Source organism: Benincasa hispida, chromosome 3 (genome assembly GCF_027475165.1).
Source record: "Benincasa hispida cultivar pf3 chromosome 3, pf3_genome.v1.1, whole genome shotgun sequence".
Taxonomy (NCBI): Eukaryota; Viridiplantae; Streptophyta; class Magnoliopsida; order Cucurbitales; family Cucurbitaceae; genus Benincasa; species Benincasa hispida.
Window position 1 is genome coordinate 47,959,454 of NC_143480.1, and position 17,733 is coordinate 47,977,186.

The 17,733-nt window shown below is 31.9% G+C and overlaps 1 protein-coding gene across 1 annotated transcript; it reads right to left on the bottom strand.

Annotated features, from left to right (window-relative positions):
* Nucleotides 1–6,032: 6,032 nt before the first annotated feature.
* On the bottom strand, nucleotides 6,033–6,710 carry LOC120073579 (uncharacterized). The gene has a single exon (XM_039026402.1). It carries the CDS (start codon nucleotides 6,708–6,710, stop codon nucleotides 6,033–6,035), a length of 678 nt encoding a protein of 225 aa, XP_038882330.1.
* Nucleotides 6,711–17,733: the final 11,023 nt, after the last annotated feature.

The window sequence follows — 17,733 nt, forward strand, 5'->3', positions numbered from 1 at the left end:
CAGGGTTAGGAAGCACAAAAGCTGACCTCTCATTAAATGCAGGACAGACAAAAGGACATTCCGTCTAGCGGCATACTTAATGACCCTCGAAAACGTAACCTAAAAACCTTTTGCATTCATGCGTTAAAGCTTTACAGATCTTATAATTATTCGAAAGTAAAGAATTATCGCATAAGTTAAGTAGTCGCATCGTTTCATTAATCATCGTATTAATGATGCACATCATTAAGAACTTAATTCAAATAAGGTCAAATCAAGAAGTCATGTGGCAGATCTCAAAATAACAAGAATTAAATAACGCAAGACAAGAAGTTAAGTATGAAAGCATAAAAAGGATAGAGCAGACGTCCTTGGAAAGATTGGAATGAAGTTTTCGTAGGGATGCATCCATGCGAGAGATCAGGCATGTCCGCCTAGGTCAATGGTCTCTTTGTCTCGATCCACTGAGCCTCCATAGTAAGGCTTCACATGTTGACCATTAACTTAAAGATGTTGGTCCCATCTTCATTCATAAATTCTAGAACTCCATGCGGGAAAACTTCTCTTACAATGAACTATCCAGACCACCGTGGCAATTTACAGATATCATCGATAAAAGAAGCCTTGTATCAACTAGAATAAAAAGATGAGCTTATATTCGATTCTGCCATTTTCACAAGCCTACGGATATCTTCCTTTCCAAAACAAAACAAAAAAAAATGTAAGTTCTTATCTAGACTATTCTACATAAAAAAGGCTACCTAGAACTTATTTTGCTAAATCCAAACTGGTGTTCTCTCTGTAAATGCCATGGCAAAGATATGAAACACTTGTTTATATATTGCAGTGAAGCTAGGTTCATATGGAACAAACTTGACAATCAGCTGGGGTGGCAGAACAATGGTTCGTGCTTTGTAAAGATCTCTGCTCGTTGAAACAAATCTCCAAAAAAGAAAACATCATAATCTTCTCATCACATTTAACGAAAGAAATTTTGTAAAGAAGCTGCGTAATGGATAATATGGATCGAAAGAAACAACAACACATTCAACGACTCCTCCACTAGTAGCACAAAGCTTTGGGAAAACGTTTGCACTCTCACGGGCTACTAGACACAGACCTTTAATATTAATATTGTTGTTTTCAAAACTTATTAGAGAAATATTGTTGTTTTGAAACTTATTAGAGAAATATTGTTGTTTTGGGAGTTCAAGACTAGAAGTCGAGGGTTGAGGATTCGACTAATGTAGAGATCGAATGTTGAGAACTCGACAAATAAAGAAAAACTTGGAAACAATACGTAAATTAGGGTTGTCAAGGGTTGAAGTTTTGACTTATTTGAAACTTCAACCCTCGACAAGGAAAAGGAAATCTTGCTAGTTTTGACATACATAAGTCGAAACTTTAACCCTCGACAAGGAAGATAAGTGGGTGAAGCAGATTGTAAGAGAAAGCGAGATTATAAGAGAGAGCGAGATTATAAGAGAGAGCGAGATTGAAAGCGAGATTGTAGGAGAGAGCGAGATTGTAGGATGGGACAATCTCCAACGTTATGGAATCTATGCGTCTCGCTCTCTCCTACAATCTCGCTCTCTCTCACAATCTCGCTCTTTCCTACAATCTCACTCTCAATCTGCTCTCTCTGAACATCTCGCTCTCTCAATCTCGCTCTCTTTTATAATCTCGCTCTCTCTTACAATCTCGCTCTCAATCTCGCTCTCTCTTACAATCTTGCTCTCTTACAATTCAAAATTCTGTTATTATTGTTATTTTTTCATTAATGATTACTAGCTTTTTTTCTCATTGGTCATGTATATATATATATATATATTTCAATGGAAAGTAAATAAATTTATTGTATATTCAATTTTTTTTATTATAAAGTTGTACATTATTCTTTTAATTAAGTTATACATTATTCTTCTAATTAACTTGTACATTATTCTTTTAATTAAGTTTTACATTATTCTTCTAATTAAGTTGTACATTATTCTTCTAATTAAGTTGTACATCATTCTTTTAATTAAGTTGTACATTATTCTTCTAATTGAGAAACAAATATTTTTTTAATTGAGAAATAAATTATTTTTTTTTCATATCATGGCTTTAAACCCAAGACCTGTTGATCCGATGTTTTGTACGACCAGTCCATTCATCGATCATCTGTTGTATGGCGAGATCATACTACTGGAGAAATATCTTGCAGGCGTTGAGAGGCAGTTCTCCAGCGCACTATCCTGCTCCACCCTCAAATACTACTGCTACTGCGCACATCTGGATTCTATTGGGTTGCCAGATTAGGATTTATTTAGTTGGGTTGGCATCTGATCACAGCCTTGGTCGAGAGATGGAGGCCCAAGACGCATACATTCCATATGTTTGTTGGAGAGTGCACTCTCACTCTACAAGACATAGAACTGTTGTTGGGGTTACCTGTTGACGGTGAGCCAGTCACCGGAGTGATGTACGATGACTGGTTAGAAGTTTTTCAACTGTACCTCGATGCGGACCCACCTGCCGACAAGATTAAAGGATCAAGGTTAAGTTTAATATGGTTAGGAACACAATTTTTTGAGCTCATAGATGATGCAGACGAGGAAACCGTTATAAGATATACGCGAGCATATATATAACAAATGATGGGTGGAAGTCTGTTTTCAGATAAATCAAGTCATTTTGTTCACTTGATGTTCCTACCACTATTAGCTAACCTCCATGATGTGGGCGGTATTCGTGGGGTGGAGCATGCTTGGCATGGTTGTATAGACAACTATGTAAAGCAACAAGACCTGAGGTACAAGAGATAGTTGGGCTTCTCATACTTTTGCAACTATGGGCTTGGGAGCGATTTCCAACAATGGCTCCACAACTACAACATGTTAATGACGCTCAGTTAGTTGGACGAGCCTACGATTCTCGGTATGTTGTTTTAATTCAATTTAATTTTTATATCACTGATCTAGTTAATTTAAATTCTAAATTATCAATTTAAAAATTTAGGTGGAGAGACAAATTTTGTGTGACTAGGACAGCCACACATGTAGTCAGTCAGTATAGATACATGTTTGATCTGCTTCAACCTGAACAGGTACATTACACTAAACCTAATTGATTATTTTATACACATTTTTATTGTATTTGTCTTTAATATTCTCTAATATAATATTTTGTGTTTCAGGTTATTTGGGAGCCATACAAAATTATTATGCATACTTTGCCTAATGTTTGTACGAATGGTCAAAACATATGGCGGATGATGAGTCCTCTCATATGTTTTCCCATTGGTGAGTGGCATCTTCTTGACAGGGTGATGAGACAATTCGGTTTTCAGCAGAATATCCCATCGCCTTGTAATACTGAACCCATACTGCATGATATTGACCTAAGGACTAAAGATTGGTCCGAAAAAATTGCACATTTGGTAGTGCGATGGCACTATCGTGCAAGGTTTATTGCAGTGGGGGTTTCTCTTGAACAGTTTGACACAGATGTCACTACAGAATATATTCATTAGTATAATAATATCACAAGGCGCTACGTCACTCGTCCGGGAGCAGTTGTGGGTCATCTGGTAAATGAATATTATCTAATTATTTTTAATTTAAATTTATTTTAAATATTGTCTAATTGTTTTATAATTCATAGAGATCGAATAACCGTAGACTACGTGAGGTTGCGAATGATCCGAACCAGGTTCTTGCTATATGTAATGACAACTAAAGCTATATGGAGGAAATTCATTATATGTATGATATACTTATTGTTCCTCCACCAACTCCTAGACGTAGGGGACCTGTTCGAGAAAAGGATGAGTTTGATGAGGTTGACATAATGTGGAAGAGTTGCCTCCTATGATGCAGACGTAGAGTCAAACTGATTATGTTAGTCCGATGATGATGATGTCAGCATTTGGTTCAAGACATTATGACTCAGAGGCTGGTCCTTCGTCTTCATACATGCATGGACATGGTCGGGGTCGTGGAGAGCATAATGAATATTTATATTATGAAGCGCCTGTAAAGGTACCAGAGCAACATCAAGAAGAACCCAAGCAACCTCAAGTTCGAAGTCAACGATGACAACCAGCTCGAAATCGACGACGTCCACCTTGTGGGACACATTGATTTTTGTAATTATTTTTATATAAATGAGATATTTAATTTACATTTTTTTATTTTTATGAGATATTATTTTTTTAATTTATTCTTTTTATATATTATAAATATTAATTATTTTGATATAGAAGCTTTTAAATGTCACTGACATAAATAATAACATCAAATAGTCTAAATCTAAAAAGTTAGGTAAAAAAAAACTTCAATATTCAAATTTACACATTTTAGATAATAATTTGGGGACATAATAAATCAAGTCAACACTCAAAATCTTCACATGCAAGTCTATAAATAAGTCTGTATTATTGATATAAAGAACAGAAATTTTAATCATGGTAGTGAGGTCAATAGTTTAAAAGATTTTACAATAATGATCTTGAATTCCTTTTGTACATTTGGTACCAAGATTTTGATGGAGTTTTTTTTTTCTTTTTTTAAATTATAAATAATAATAAAATATTTTTAGAAATTTTTTTTATAAAATGGAAAATTAAAAAAAGAAAAAAGGTGGAATGTGTAATAATTGAAAAAAGAAAAAAAAAGTGAAATTTGTACGGATATCTCGCTCTCGCTCTCAAAATCTCGCTCCCTCAAACTCTTGCTCTCTCAAACTCTCGCTCTCTCTCAAAATCTCACTCTCTCAAATCTCACTCTCTCTCTTACTCTTCCCTCTTTCGTTCTCTCCCAATACAAAATTATTTTAACACATCAAATAATTATGAGTGTTATGAGGAAGGTCTCCGGTTTCCAAAATGAGGAAGGTCTTTCGTTCTCTCCACATCAAATAATTATGAGGAACGTCTCCAGAATGATAATTAAACAAACTCAATAATAATGTTAGGGCAAGGTCGAGGGTTCAAAGTTCGACAAGCAAATGTGGAAAGGTCGAGGATTCAAAATTCGACCTATTTAAAAAAAAACAGCAATATTTTTACAAATAGTTTGAAAACAACAATATTTTCCTAAATATTTTCTAAAAAGACAATATCCTTTTAATTTTTCCTACTAGACACATAGATCAAAACTTTTCAAAGATATAGCCTCTCTACAATTGCACTTAACTTAGCTTTTTTTTCTTTTTTTTAATTATTCTTTATTTGAAGGGATGTGAGATATGATGAGGGTGCTAAGAATGTTTCGGCCTAGTTGAGATATTCAGATATTTTTAAATATATATATGTGTGTGTAATTGAAAAAGATATACATTATTTAACTTTCAAATTATATCTCTTTCGCAATTGCACTTAGCTTTGATGCTCTCTTGCAAGTTGTGGAAACATACTGATTTGGTAGTTAGGTATCTTATTTAAATAAGGTACACATATAACTTGAGAGTTTTCATGGATGGGTCACTTGCTAAATTTGTTCATATAACCAATTATTCAATGAAATTCTTCTAATAACATTAATATCGAATATCTGTTTATTTGTGCTAGGCATATATTCCATTCCCATTAATCTTTTTAATTAGGTCTCATTTGCTAAGTATTCAAGCTTATAAATTCTATTCCCACCTTTAAATTGTTATTCACTTTCTTCCATTATTTTCAAAATCAAGCTAAAATGCGAAAATTAAAAAAAATAAATAAAACTTACTATTGTTAGTAGACTTTAACTAAGAATTCAATTGTATCTTCAAAAAAAAATGTGAAAACTATAATATAAAATTTAGAAGAAAACAAGCATAAACAATTTAACATAGTCAATTATGTATTACAAACAGTGGCATAGAAAATTCAATCAATCCAACTTGCACTTCAAACACAGACTTTAAAAATTACACCCTCATTTCTAATTCCAACCAACAAATCTTTTGGAGTTTCATTTCGAACAACTCCAAATAACCTAAATAGCTAGATCTATGAAACATTTATTATTGAAGAGGGGGACGATGAAGAAATAAAAAAAAAAAAAAGCATTAGAGATTAAAAAAGATAATTAAAAACCAATGGAACCGAAAATAAAATCAGTGAGAGCACCAATCGCCAAACTCTGAACCAGTGAAAACATTGTACTGCCAAACACCGATCCCAAGCTCGATGATGACGAGGAATTACCTCCATTTCCATGTCCACCATGATTCATCTGATGATGATGATTATAATTCGGATACCCCCAACCATGAAATTGAGGTTGGGGTGGCCCCGTCGCCCACGGCGGCGGAGCATGGTGGTGTATCCCACGTGAGCCAGAAGGCGAGCGGGCGATCGATCTTCGAAGGCAATTGAGATGGATATTGACTTCACAAACGCTGCAGCCATAAACCCAGAGAGAAGAACAATCTTCTTTGCAAATGGAACAGTGGCCGGAGGAGAGCTTGTAGAGGCGGAGCTTATGGTTGCGATCACTGATGTGGCGGAGTTTGTCGGGGACGCGGGTGCAAAATGAGTGGACGTGGAAATGGCAGTCTTTGCAGTGGTAGAAATTGTCGTGGATGGATTCACGGCAAACGTCGCAGATCCGGCGGGTCCGAGAGGGAACTAAGGGGTTGCGGATCATGTGAGTCAGTGGGTGGCGGTGGAGGAAAGAGGAGAGTTCATGAGGGTAGTCATCGGAGAGATTCGTCGTCGGAGTCGGAGGAGGAGGATGGTTTGTGTTTTTGGGCACCGGAGCCATTTCTCTCCGGTTAGTAGAGAGAAAAATAAAAACTTTGGGTTAATTGTGTTGGTTTGAGGGCCACTCTTCTTTTATCTTCACACGTTGATTTTGGCAAAGACTATGACTTTTGGCGTTTTTTCTTTTTTTATTTATTTGTTTATTTATTTTCACAGGTCACTATTTGATGCTTTTTTTATATTTTTTATTTACCTAACGAAAACAAATGATGAATGAATCCATGCACGATGCGTCTCTCTCATTCTTTCTCTCTCTCTCAAGTTGAATTTTGTATATAATTTGTTTCATTTCAAGCCATTTGAGTGACATTCAAACCATGGTATGAAGTGAAAGTTATGGGTTTTGTTTTAGTCACGACTTTAGTTTCGGTTGTTTTAAAACTAATATAAATTGGTCAATAGTTTTGATTATGAGTTGATAAACACGAAAAAAATGATGTGATATGATAAAAATATATATATAATGGCAATGTAATTAAATATATGTGGATAGTGATTAGATGTAAAGTAGGATACATCTAATCTATGAAGCATAGATACTTCATGTAAGACAAAGAATCCGTATCAGACACGTATCGGATACTGATACTTCCAGATACTTCTCAGATACATATCTAACATGCGATTTAACATATCTATTTCTATGCGTATTTTTTTAAAGAAAAGAGACAAGCAACTAATTTAATCTTTTCCAATCTAAAATTAGGCAACCTATTTAAAAAGTTCACTACTCGAGTCCAAAATTAAAAAGAAAAAAAAAATAAAAGACCAAACCTTAGAATCATCTAATCTTCATCTTCACATTTGATTCCCCACAAAGTTCACTAAAATATAAACCATTTGGAAATCTTCAACAATTCAATGAAGCAGTTATTCGTTTATCTTCATACTTCTCCCTCTAATCTTCTTCTTCTTCGTAATATGAGTCACTTTTCTATTGCATTTTATTAACTATTGTACTTCAACATCTTAGATGTTGCTTTTTTGTATTGTATTTCAATGTTTGTGTTCTATTTTGTGCTATTGTTATAACTTATATGTTAAATTTATCTATATCGTAGATTTTTTTGAAAAACAGAAAATGTATCTTCATTGTACCAGTATCCTCGTTTTTTAAAAATGACGTATCCTTAGACGTATCCGTATTTTAGTTTTTTAGAAATTGACGAATTGCCATATCCGATTGTATCCGTATCGTGTAACCATATCTGTGTCTGTGCTTCATAGCATCTAATCTTATGCATCATTTCTTTGATAGATAGTAAAAAATAAAAAAATATTTTTTTTAAAAAAAAGTTTCTCTCTTGATAAAATTTAATTGGACAATTATTCGGATACACAAAGATTAGTTATTGTCCACAATAATGGTTCTAAAGACTAATTGCAAAACTATTATTTATTAATTCAATGGTTATTAGAGGTATGCCTATTATTGAAAGTGAAAAGTGCTAGAGTGACTCGTCACTCAATATACAGATATTAAACAGAAAGCATTGACAACAATTGTAATAACAAAAAATACCAACAACAAATAAACCAGTAAAGGCATACAACAGTCAATGATCCAGTTTGGTGATAAACACCTAAGTCTGGAGGGCAGAAAGCCCAGGAAAAATAATTCACTAATATTAAAGAGTTAAGCAATTTACAACGTAGTACTTATTTGTAATATGAGAATCCTTTCTCTGGCAGCAATGACTTAGGCTCCCCATAAGATCTTGAAACTCTTCAACATATTGTACTCAACGGAGGAAGAACTTGCACAGTGGAACAGTAAGCAAACAAACAAGAACACTATATAAAATAATTCGGTCGAAGTACAGAAAAACGTGTTGCTCAATTACACAAATGTGGCAACCCTAAATGATTTGCGGCATTCACTAATCCAATAAAAGATATAAGTTCTCATTTGAAATAAAAAGTTGTGCTTAAAAAAGCAACATATCGTACTAAATATCACAACCGAATATTTCAAGATATGGAAAAAATTCTACAGGAAAATACTCTAATGTACAACTAAATGTTAATACTTTATTCGAGACATCTGCAGAACCGTTTCCTTAGAGAAAATTATAAAGCCTACAATCTCCCCCTTTGGCTTATAATTTTTTTTTATAGACAGAATAAAAACAAACTACCATTCAACAATAAGCATAAATGTCTAAAAGATAGTCTTGACAAAAACAATAACATCAATAAAACAACACAAAACAAGCTAAAACATCTCAATCCTTAGAGCAAAAATACATCATAATCAGGAGCAAAAAAACCAGTAAAAAACTTCCACCAAACCAAACCACAAACAACTCTCCCTTTCTGGCTGTAAAAAAAACCATCAACGTCATTGTTGAGAAGAGGAAGCACCTGCATCCCGCGATAAAATAGATCGCATGATCAATAAAACTTCATCCACTTCAACCTTTTTCTCTCAAAGCTAGCCCACCAAAGACTCCAAATCATTTGATGTAGTGGAAAACAGTTGAAGAATACGACCACCAAATGAAAAAACTATTAAATCTCGACTTGAACTATCAAGATGGTAAGTAATCATGGTAGTATCCATATCAGGAACATGATGACCCTGCAAAAGTTTAGAATTGATGAAGAAGAGACTTGGAGATGGGCTAACAACATCTAAAGCAGTCAGAAAATCAGGCTTTTGGGACAATGTAATGTTTAATTTAGTTGATTAAAAATACATCATAATTGAATTGTGATCTAGTTTCAATCTCATACATCAAAGTAGCAATAGAAATGGACAAACCAAATTTGTGTGAAGAAGGGCACCAATAATGAATTACAATCCTATGAAAAAGGGCATAATTAACACTTAAGACAGTTGTCAATAGTTGACCTTTACATGGCCAAGTGGAACATGCTCCTCCAATCAACTCAAATACCAAATCTCTTAAAGAAGGATGTTGTTCTTTCATAGTTTCAAGATAAGTACGACAAAGAAATTGGTTGATCACCGCAGTAGAGAAAATAAAAGCATGTTGCCTAATGTGTACCTTCTGAAGATCTGGACTAGCTGATTTTGCAAAATCTGAGAAAAGATTCCCAATGAATTCACGAACCAGCTGAGGGTAGTAATCCCAAATTCAAAACTATTCTTTCAAGACCAGTAATTGAATAATTCCATAAGCTCAGCATATTCTTGAGTACGATTAGATAATTCTTTCTCATCCACAATATTTCATTTTACAACATACTTCCACAGGCTTGCACTCTTTTCAGTGTGGAAAGAGACCCCATCTTTTGGTTTGAACATATTGGTCACAGATGGTTATTTTCTTTTGGTTTGAACCGTGACCTTAGTGACCCGAACAGATCCTATAGCTTCTTTGTCTAAGTTACTCTTGAAACTCTAATCGGAGGCTTCGTCAAAAACTGATTACTTAGAATCATGATCAGAGGACTCAGAAGAAATATCAACATCATCATTACCATCTCTATAAATACTAGTACTATCAACAACCTTCTTAGATCGGAGAGCAGCAATAGGGATATCGTCCTCATCATAAAAAAGAGTGGAACGGGGAGAGTTCTCTAAACTTGGGTCGTTGGAATCAGTGTCGACTCAAATTCAACAACATTTTTCACATGCTGAGGAACCGTAGAGACCAATAAATCAACATTATCAGAATTTTGGTCTGGTAAAGTGAATGACTCATATAGAGTCTTGACATTTTCTTGAACATTATGAGCCTCGTCATTAGGCTCAGTGCCAATAACAATCGGAAGCACAGGAGCGCTTTATGAGTTAATACCATCGAGAACAGAGGAGGCAAAAATAATATTCTCAACAATAGAGTTAAAAAAAAAGTTTTATTAGATGTATTTACACCTTCATTTTCTTTTCTAAATCAGCAGAAATTTCAACATTATTACGAATCGACATCACAGTTGAAGTAAGGATAGACAACTTCTTAGATTCATGATAATCTAGATTAACAACATTAGAACACAACTCAGGAGTGGGAGTTTGAACAATCGTATCAGCAAAAATAGAATCAGATTCAAGATTAACAACATTAACTAAACTACACTCGGAAATCCTAGCATCTACGTGAGCTTCTACAGATATTTCAACAATTTCATTAAGGTTTCTAGGCATGACAATATATGCATGCATGTGATCATATTCACCATTAAAAGGAGTTTTATTTGGAACAATTTCAAAACCAGCCTCAACTAAATTAACCTTGTTAAAGACAATGAACTTACCTTCTTTCTCTTTAGTATCTAATGGCTAACTTGCTCCATAACATCTTCTTTTTTGTGGAGGAAGAAGGTGAAGGAACTTTAATTCAAGAGTACCTACGAGCAAAAGTAGATCTTTCCAATTCATTGTGACAGAATTACCATATATACATTCAAACATACTAATATGCATTCATAATGCTAAAGAGATCAAGAGATTACACTAGTTGAAGATTTCTTCTTCACATCGAGTCTAAAACCCAACCGTCTACCTCGAACAATCACCACTCAAACAGAAGAAAACGAAGATGACACCACCACTCAGAGTCCTCAATATTCTTGAAGTGAGAATCCAAAGTGTGGGCTTTGTTCGGATTTGGTAGAGGGAAGGAAGAAGAGAGACCGTACACAACAATCAAGTAAGTGGGAGATGAGGTCGTCTATCGCATAGACAATATGTTTGATCATTTAGGTGAAGTATATGATCATGTAGGAAAAAGTAAGCGATTGTCTAAATGATCATGTAGGAAAGGGTAAGCGATCATCTAAATGATCGTGTAGGAAAAAGGTGAGCGATCGTTTAAACGATCGTGTAGGAAAAACTAAGCTGTCGTCTATACGATCGTTTAGTAAATATCGAGAGCTAAATGATCTCTTAGGAAAAGGTAAACGATCATATGGTAAATAGCGCGCGAAGGTATAATCGGTAAGCGATCGCTTAGCAATATCATATATGTAAGTGATCGTGCAGGCACTATCGTATAGGCACTGATTTTCTAAGCGATGACACACTCTTTAACATAATGTCTGTGCATCTCATGCTTAATACACTGCCAACTATTTATGCATCTCAAAGAGATCTTTCAATACACTCATTCGTTATTAGAATAGAAGAGACGTCGTCCCATTTCCTTTATAATCGTCCGATGAATATGATCTCATCATATTCATAACACATAAATTAATATCATATATTAATTATAATGCTTTCCTCCACTAGATATAAATCATATTTATACCCAATTTCCTCCAAATTAATGTATCTCATACATAAAGTTAATTATATCATATTTAATTAACTCGTTCAATTATATCATATATAATCGAACTCCCTCTTGTCAATTTGAACATTTCAAATTGACCCAAAAACTGACTCTCAACTTGTATCCAAGCTACCAAGGGGATCTTATGGACTTATGGCTCAAAGCTCCAATGGTATGTGAATAGCTGACTAAACTCTTTAGTCACGATATCCACCATCCGTTAACTGTCAGACATTCTACTAAAGGCTGACAATTGAACACTTTTTGCCATAGATATATTTCTATGTCCATTGGATATAACCAATCATCATTACGATGACCCTTCACGGATGCTCGTAATTACAGTAGGTCAAAATACCGTTTTGCCTCTGTAATTACATCTTTCTCCTTAAGTACTATTGATCCCTCTAATGAATAATACAACATAGTCGTACTATGTGTAAACACCTCTAGGGTCATGAGAAGTTTATTTCTATTTGGTTTTGAACTTTCAAAATCACAAATTTAGTACCTAAACCAAGACTTTATTTATTAATTAATTAATCTATTAAACACTCTAAAGAAATATATAAGATTTCAGTAGACATAAAAATTTAAATTTGTATGTATTTATCTAGAACTTATTAGATATAAAATTTAAAGTTTAGCCATAGAACATTTGAAAGTCTTACTCCTACTAATACAAATTTTCAAAGTTTAATAACATATTTAACTTTTAGTTTTTAATTTAAACCTAGAAACACTACTCTATTAATACTTTTCTTTATTTTTGTATTCACTCTTTTAAGTATATATTCAAAAATTACAGGGCTAGTTGCATAAATTGAATTCAAGCCCAAAATAATAAAATATGTAGTAGAAGGATAAAATAATTCCATGTATAGATCAAAAAACAGTAGAAGACTAAAATACTCATGCCTAGCCACAATTTTGCTCATTTCTTCCTAGGTATCTCAAATTAAAAGCTATCATTGATAGCAGCTATCAATGATAGCCACTGATGGCTGCTATCGCTGATAGCTTCTATTAATTGTTATTGATGATAGTTGCTATTAGCGATAGCTTTCAATTTGAGAAAAAATAATATAATCTTGAAATGTTAGCTTTAAATTTGCTATCAATTATTAGTAGTTATCATTGATTCACTTTCATCCATTGGAATCAACCTTGAAATATCAATACTTAAGACTATCAGTGGCTATCAATGATAGATTTATAAATAGTGATCAACTTTGAAAGAAAACCAACAACTTTGATTATCGCAGTAGCTACCACTAATAATCTTTTATCATGGGTAACACTGGTAAAAGCTATCAGCCGTTATCACTGATAGACTTTCATCAATTAGAATCAACCTTGAAATATTAACACTTAAGGCTATCAATGATAGACTTCTATAACATCACCTTTGAAAGAAACTCGATATATAGATAACATCACTGGTAATATGCTATCAATAATCTCACTGATATCATGCTACAATGATAGTTCTCTATCACCGATAACGTGTTATTAGTGGTACCTTCTATCACCGATAACGTGTTATTTGGTAGCTTCTATCACCGATAACGTGCCATCGGTTAGCTTCTATCATCAATAACATGTTATTAGTATTAGCTTGTATCACTAGTAACATGCTATCAGTAGTAGCTTCTATCAATCATAGTCATTGAACATCTTTTTGCCCCTTTCTTGTCCTTCCCAAACATTTATAAGTCTCTTTTCTTTTCGATGATAGCTTCTATCACTGATAAACGTGTTATTAGTGATAACTTCTAGGCATTCCACTTACATTTTAGTTTGAGATTCAACTTTATTAATTAAACTCACTAAGTTGGCTATCAATGATACATTTCTATAAGTGGTTATTAACTATGAAAATATAATCAAAGATTAAGCTATCAATGATAAAAAATATTAGTGGTTATCATTGATAGACTTTCATTTTCTATTTATATTTATTATGTTTTATAATAATCAAACTTGATTATTAGTTTATTGGTGTTAAGTTACTTATGAATTGAGTACTTTCAAGTCTTGAGTACGAAACTCAGCCTCATAATTCTTGTGAAAAAAAAAGAAGAAGAAAAAACTCAAATAAAGGAAAGAAAAATTTTAAAAAATAAGAGAAAGAGAAGAAGCAAAAACTGAAGAAATGAAAGAAAATTAAATAAAAAATAAAAAATAATAAGCAAAAACCGAAGAAAAAGAAAAGAAAATTAAAAAAGAAAAAAGAAAGAAAAAATGAAGAAAAAAAAGAAAGGAAAAAGAAGGAAATGAAAGAGAATAAAAAATAAAAACTGAGAAAGAAAAGAAAATGAAAAAAATGAAAAAAATGAGGGAAGAAGCAAAAACTGAGAAAGAAAATAAAAAAGACTAAAAAAGAAGGTGTACAACAAAATAAGATAAATGAGGACAAAATTGGAAATTAAAAAAATTCAAAGAAGACCAATCAACTCATCCATATTTGTAAATATTTTAAAGATTTAATATACTTTTAGATTTTTTTTCTCTTATTCTATTATGTATTATAAATATTCAAAATTAAATCAGCCTTCAAAACTAAAGAAAAATTAGTTTTTTTTTTTGTATTTTTAAAATTTAATTAAGAATTCAAATATTTGTTAAAGAAGATTGAAAAAGAAAAACAAGCGAAATAGTTAGGAAAAGGGACAAAACTTGTGATTTAATGAGTCTTCATCTTTCCTTTCTTTTGGTGGTATTTTTCTTTAGAAATCTCTCTTCCATGGTTAAAAAAAGGGAAAAGAATGAAACCATATCACACATTATCTGACTTTAAGACAAGATGGGAAAGAAGAGAAGAGGCAGTAGGTAGTAAAAATTGGAAGGACATTTCCAATTTATTTGATTTTTGAAAACCGTGTAAGCTTTGGATCAAATGAGAAAATTTTGTAGTACTACGATAATACCTATTACTCTAATTCATACTTTAACATATAATAAATGACATTAAATTTTCTCCGATGAACAATGAAAAATATGACAACAAAGAAAGAGGAAAGTGATAAACACAATCGCCAATTTAAGAGAGCTTTTTTTTTTTTTTTATAGAGTATTTATTTATATAATAGTAATACTATGGTTCATTTTGAAGTTGTTAGATTATTTTTTTTGTATTCATGATTTAAATTTTAGATTTGTAATGATGCTTGTCATCTTAGATTTTAAAAATAATTAAGTATGACTTTCTAATATCATTACCGCGTATAAAGAGTGTGTTAACTATCTATATTGTCTCTTGCACATCATAAATATGAGATTTTCACCGAAATCGTGAAAGTCTCTTTTATTCTAAACCTAATCGCAAGGTTAATCAGGGCATGACACGATCATGAAATCAGAGTTGAACACAAACTTTGGACAGATCCCGATTGCGACAATAATGAATGCAAGCTCGAGTATTAGGGTTGACACAATTTTAAGTCAAATTAGATCACGAAATAATGAATTGAATGTGCTAAGAAAATACTAAGGCCACATTTACATCCATGTATAAGTAATCATCGAACAAAAATCAAACTTTGTCGAACTTACCTCATTGCAATTACATTATGTTTACCTATTTCTAATGGGCACCACTATCTTTTAATAAGCCCAACTCCATAATCCCATATAAATAGTTATAAATGAGAGAGAAGAAATTATCGATATGGTATATTAATAAATTTTTTTAAAATTTTTACTATTCATTGATTGTGTGAGACATTTTTTTTTTCTTTTGAACCATGTGTCATTCCTCTCTCTTTCAACCTCTATCTTTCTCTTTTTTTTCTGTCATTTAATCTTCATCTTTCATTTCCTGATCTGTTTTTTCCCCTAAAAAAATTATAACATTCAATTAATATACCATACCGATAACTTCTCTTCTCCTTCCTTGTAAAAAAAAGAAAAGAAAAAAGAAAAACTTAGACCCATATGGTTTTTTATTCATTTTTGTTTTTATGTTTTCAAAAACAAAAAATACGAGGAAAACAATTATAAAGTATTTGGTATACTTATTTTAAAAACGATTTTTAAAAACAACACTTAAAATAACCCATTTTCGAAAAGGATAAATTATTGATTTTTTTATTTAAAAAAATTATGAACACAAAGTACATTTACACATTAGACTACACAAATTATAAATTAAGAAAAAAAAAGTGTATATATTTTTTAAATGAGATGAGTATAATTCAAATAATTAATATTTTATTTAAAAAATATGTACACTTCTTAAATTTTAGGCATTAACATTTTTTTCAAGTAATATTGGAGTAGGTCAATAAAAATAAAAAATGATATTTTGATTATTGTGACATATTCTTCCATTAAATAGATTAGAAAAGTAAAATGGCATTATGGTAATCATATTGGCTTCTAATTACAATTTCAGGTTGTAAATGTTGAACGAGATTTTCTAAAAAAAAATTAATTAGTTGAAGATAGATTTTGTATTTGTATTAATTTTAAGGGAAATTTTCACATATAGAAAAAATGTCAAACTATTTATAAAAATAGTAAAAAAAAAAGTATTGATAGATACTGATAGACTTCTATCAGCGTCAATCAATAATAGACTTGTATCAATTTCAGTCACTATAGTATCATTGATATATTTCTATCAGTTTCTATCACTGACAGACTCTGAGAGACTTCTATCAGTATTAATTAGTGATAGATTTGTATGAGTTTCTATCACTGATAGTATCAATGATATATTTTTATCAGTTTCTATCACTAATAAACTTCAAACAGCCTCTATCAAAAAAGATTAAATTTTGCTATTTTGTGTAAATAGTTTCCCTTATTTTTCTATTTTTGAAAATTTTTCTAATTTTAATATTTTGAGTACAATCTGTAATAAACGATCACATTCTTTCTCTAGAAAAGTAAACTTGTCTTGAGGGTTCTGCAGCTTGTTCTCAATGTTGATTTATCTTGAGGGCTTTGCAACTTGTTCTCGATGTTGATTTATCTCAAGAATTTTGTAGCTTGTTCTCGAGGTTAAACGCATAGGCCAACTTGAGGAAATGTAAAACGCGTATATTCTTGAAGTTGAAGTTTTGGAAGAATATATGTACATTCAAAGAAGTTCAATCTTCAAGTGTGATTTAGTCTTCAGGTTTAGAGAGCCTTTTGATTGTAGGGTCGAGAATTGGAGAACTCTATTTATAGATGTTGGACTTTGTGGACTTGGGTTTCATTGGTTATGGACTTAACCCTTGACTCAATTAATTAGATTTGGACCTTAATTGACATTTGGATCAAATTAAGCATATTTTTCGACTGAAGTTTAACCCATGGACCAAATTATTTATCCAATCATTTGTAATTGCGTCATAATTTAAGAAATTAAAATTTTTTTATTCAAGAGTAAATATATTTTGCGATATACATTTTTTTATTTGCAGTTCAATAAAACATAAATTATTTATATCAAATACTGAAAGAAGGTTGAGTAGGTAACATTGGATAGTGGGGGTCAAAATTTGGTCAAAATTGAACGAAATAATAAAATAGCAGTGTTTGTTAACTCTAGAGTTCAATTTAAAAATAACTTGTGGAAAAAATACTTTCTAAAAATTTCTATATGCACCTATGAAAAAAATTAGTAATTTAAAAGCGTGTTAAGTAGAGTTTTTTCTTATAATAATTTTAAGTGATAAAAGAAAATTTAACAAATATAATAAATAAAAAGCATTTAATTAATTTTGAATTGATTTTAAAACTATTCCTTAAGAAGCACTTGAGAATTAGAAATATGAATTTTATAAA

Coding starts and splice junctions, on each gene's coding strand:
- LOC120073579 (XM_039026402.1), bottom strand. CDS start 6,710: ATGGCTCCGGTGCCCAAAAACACAAACCATCCTCCTCCTCCGACTCCG.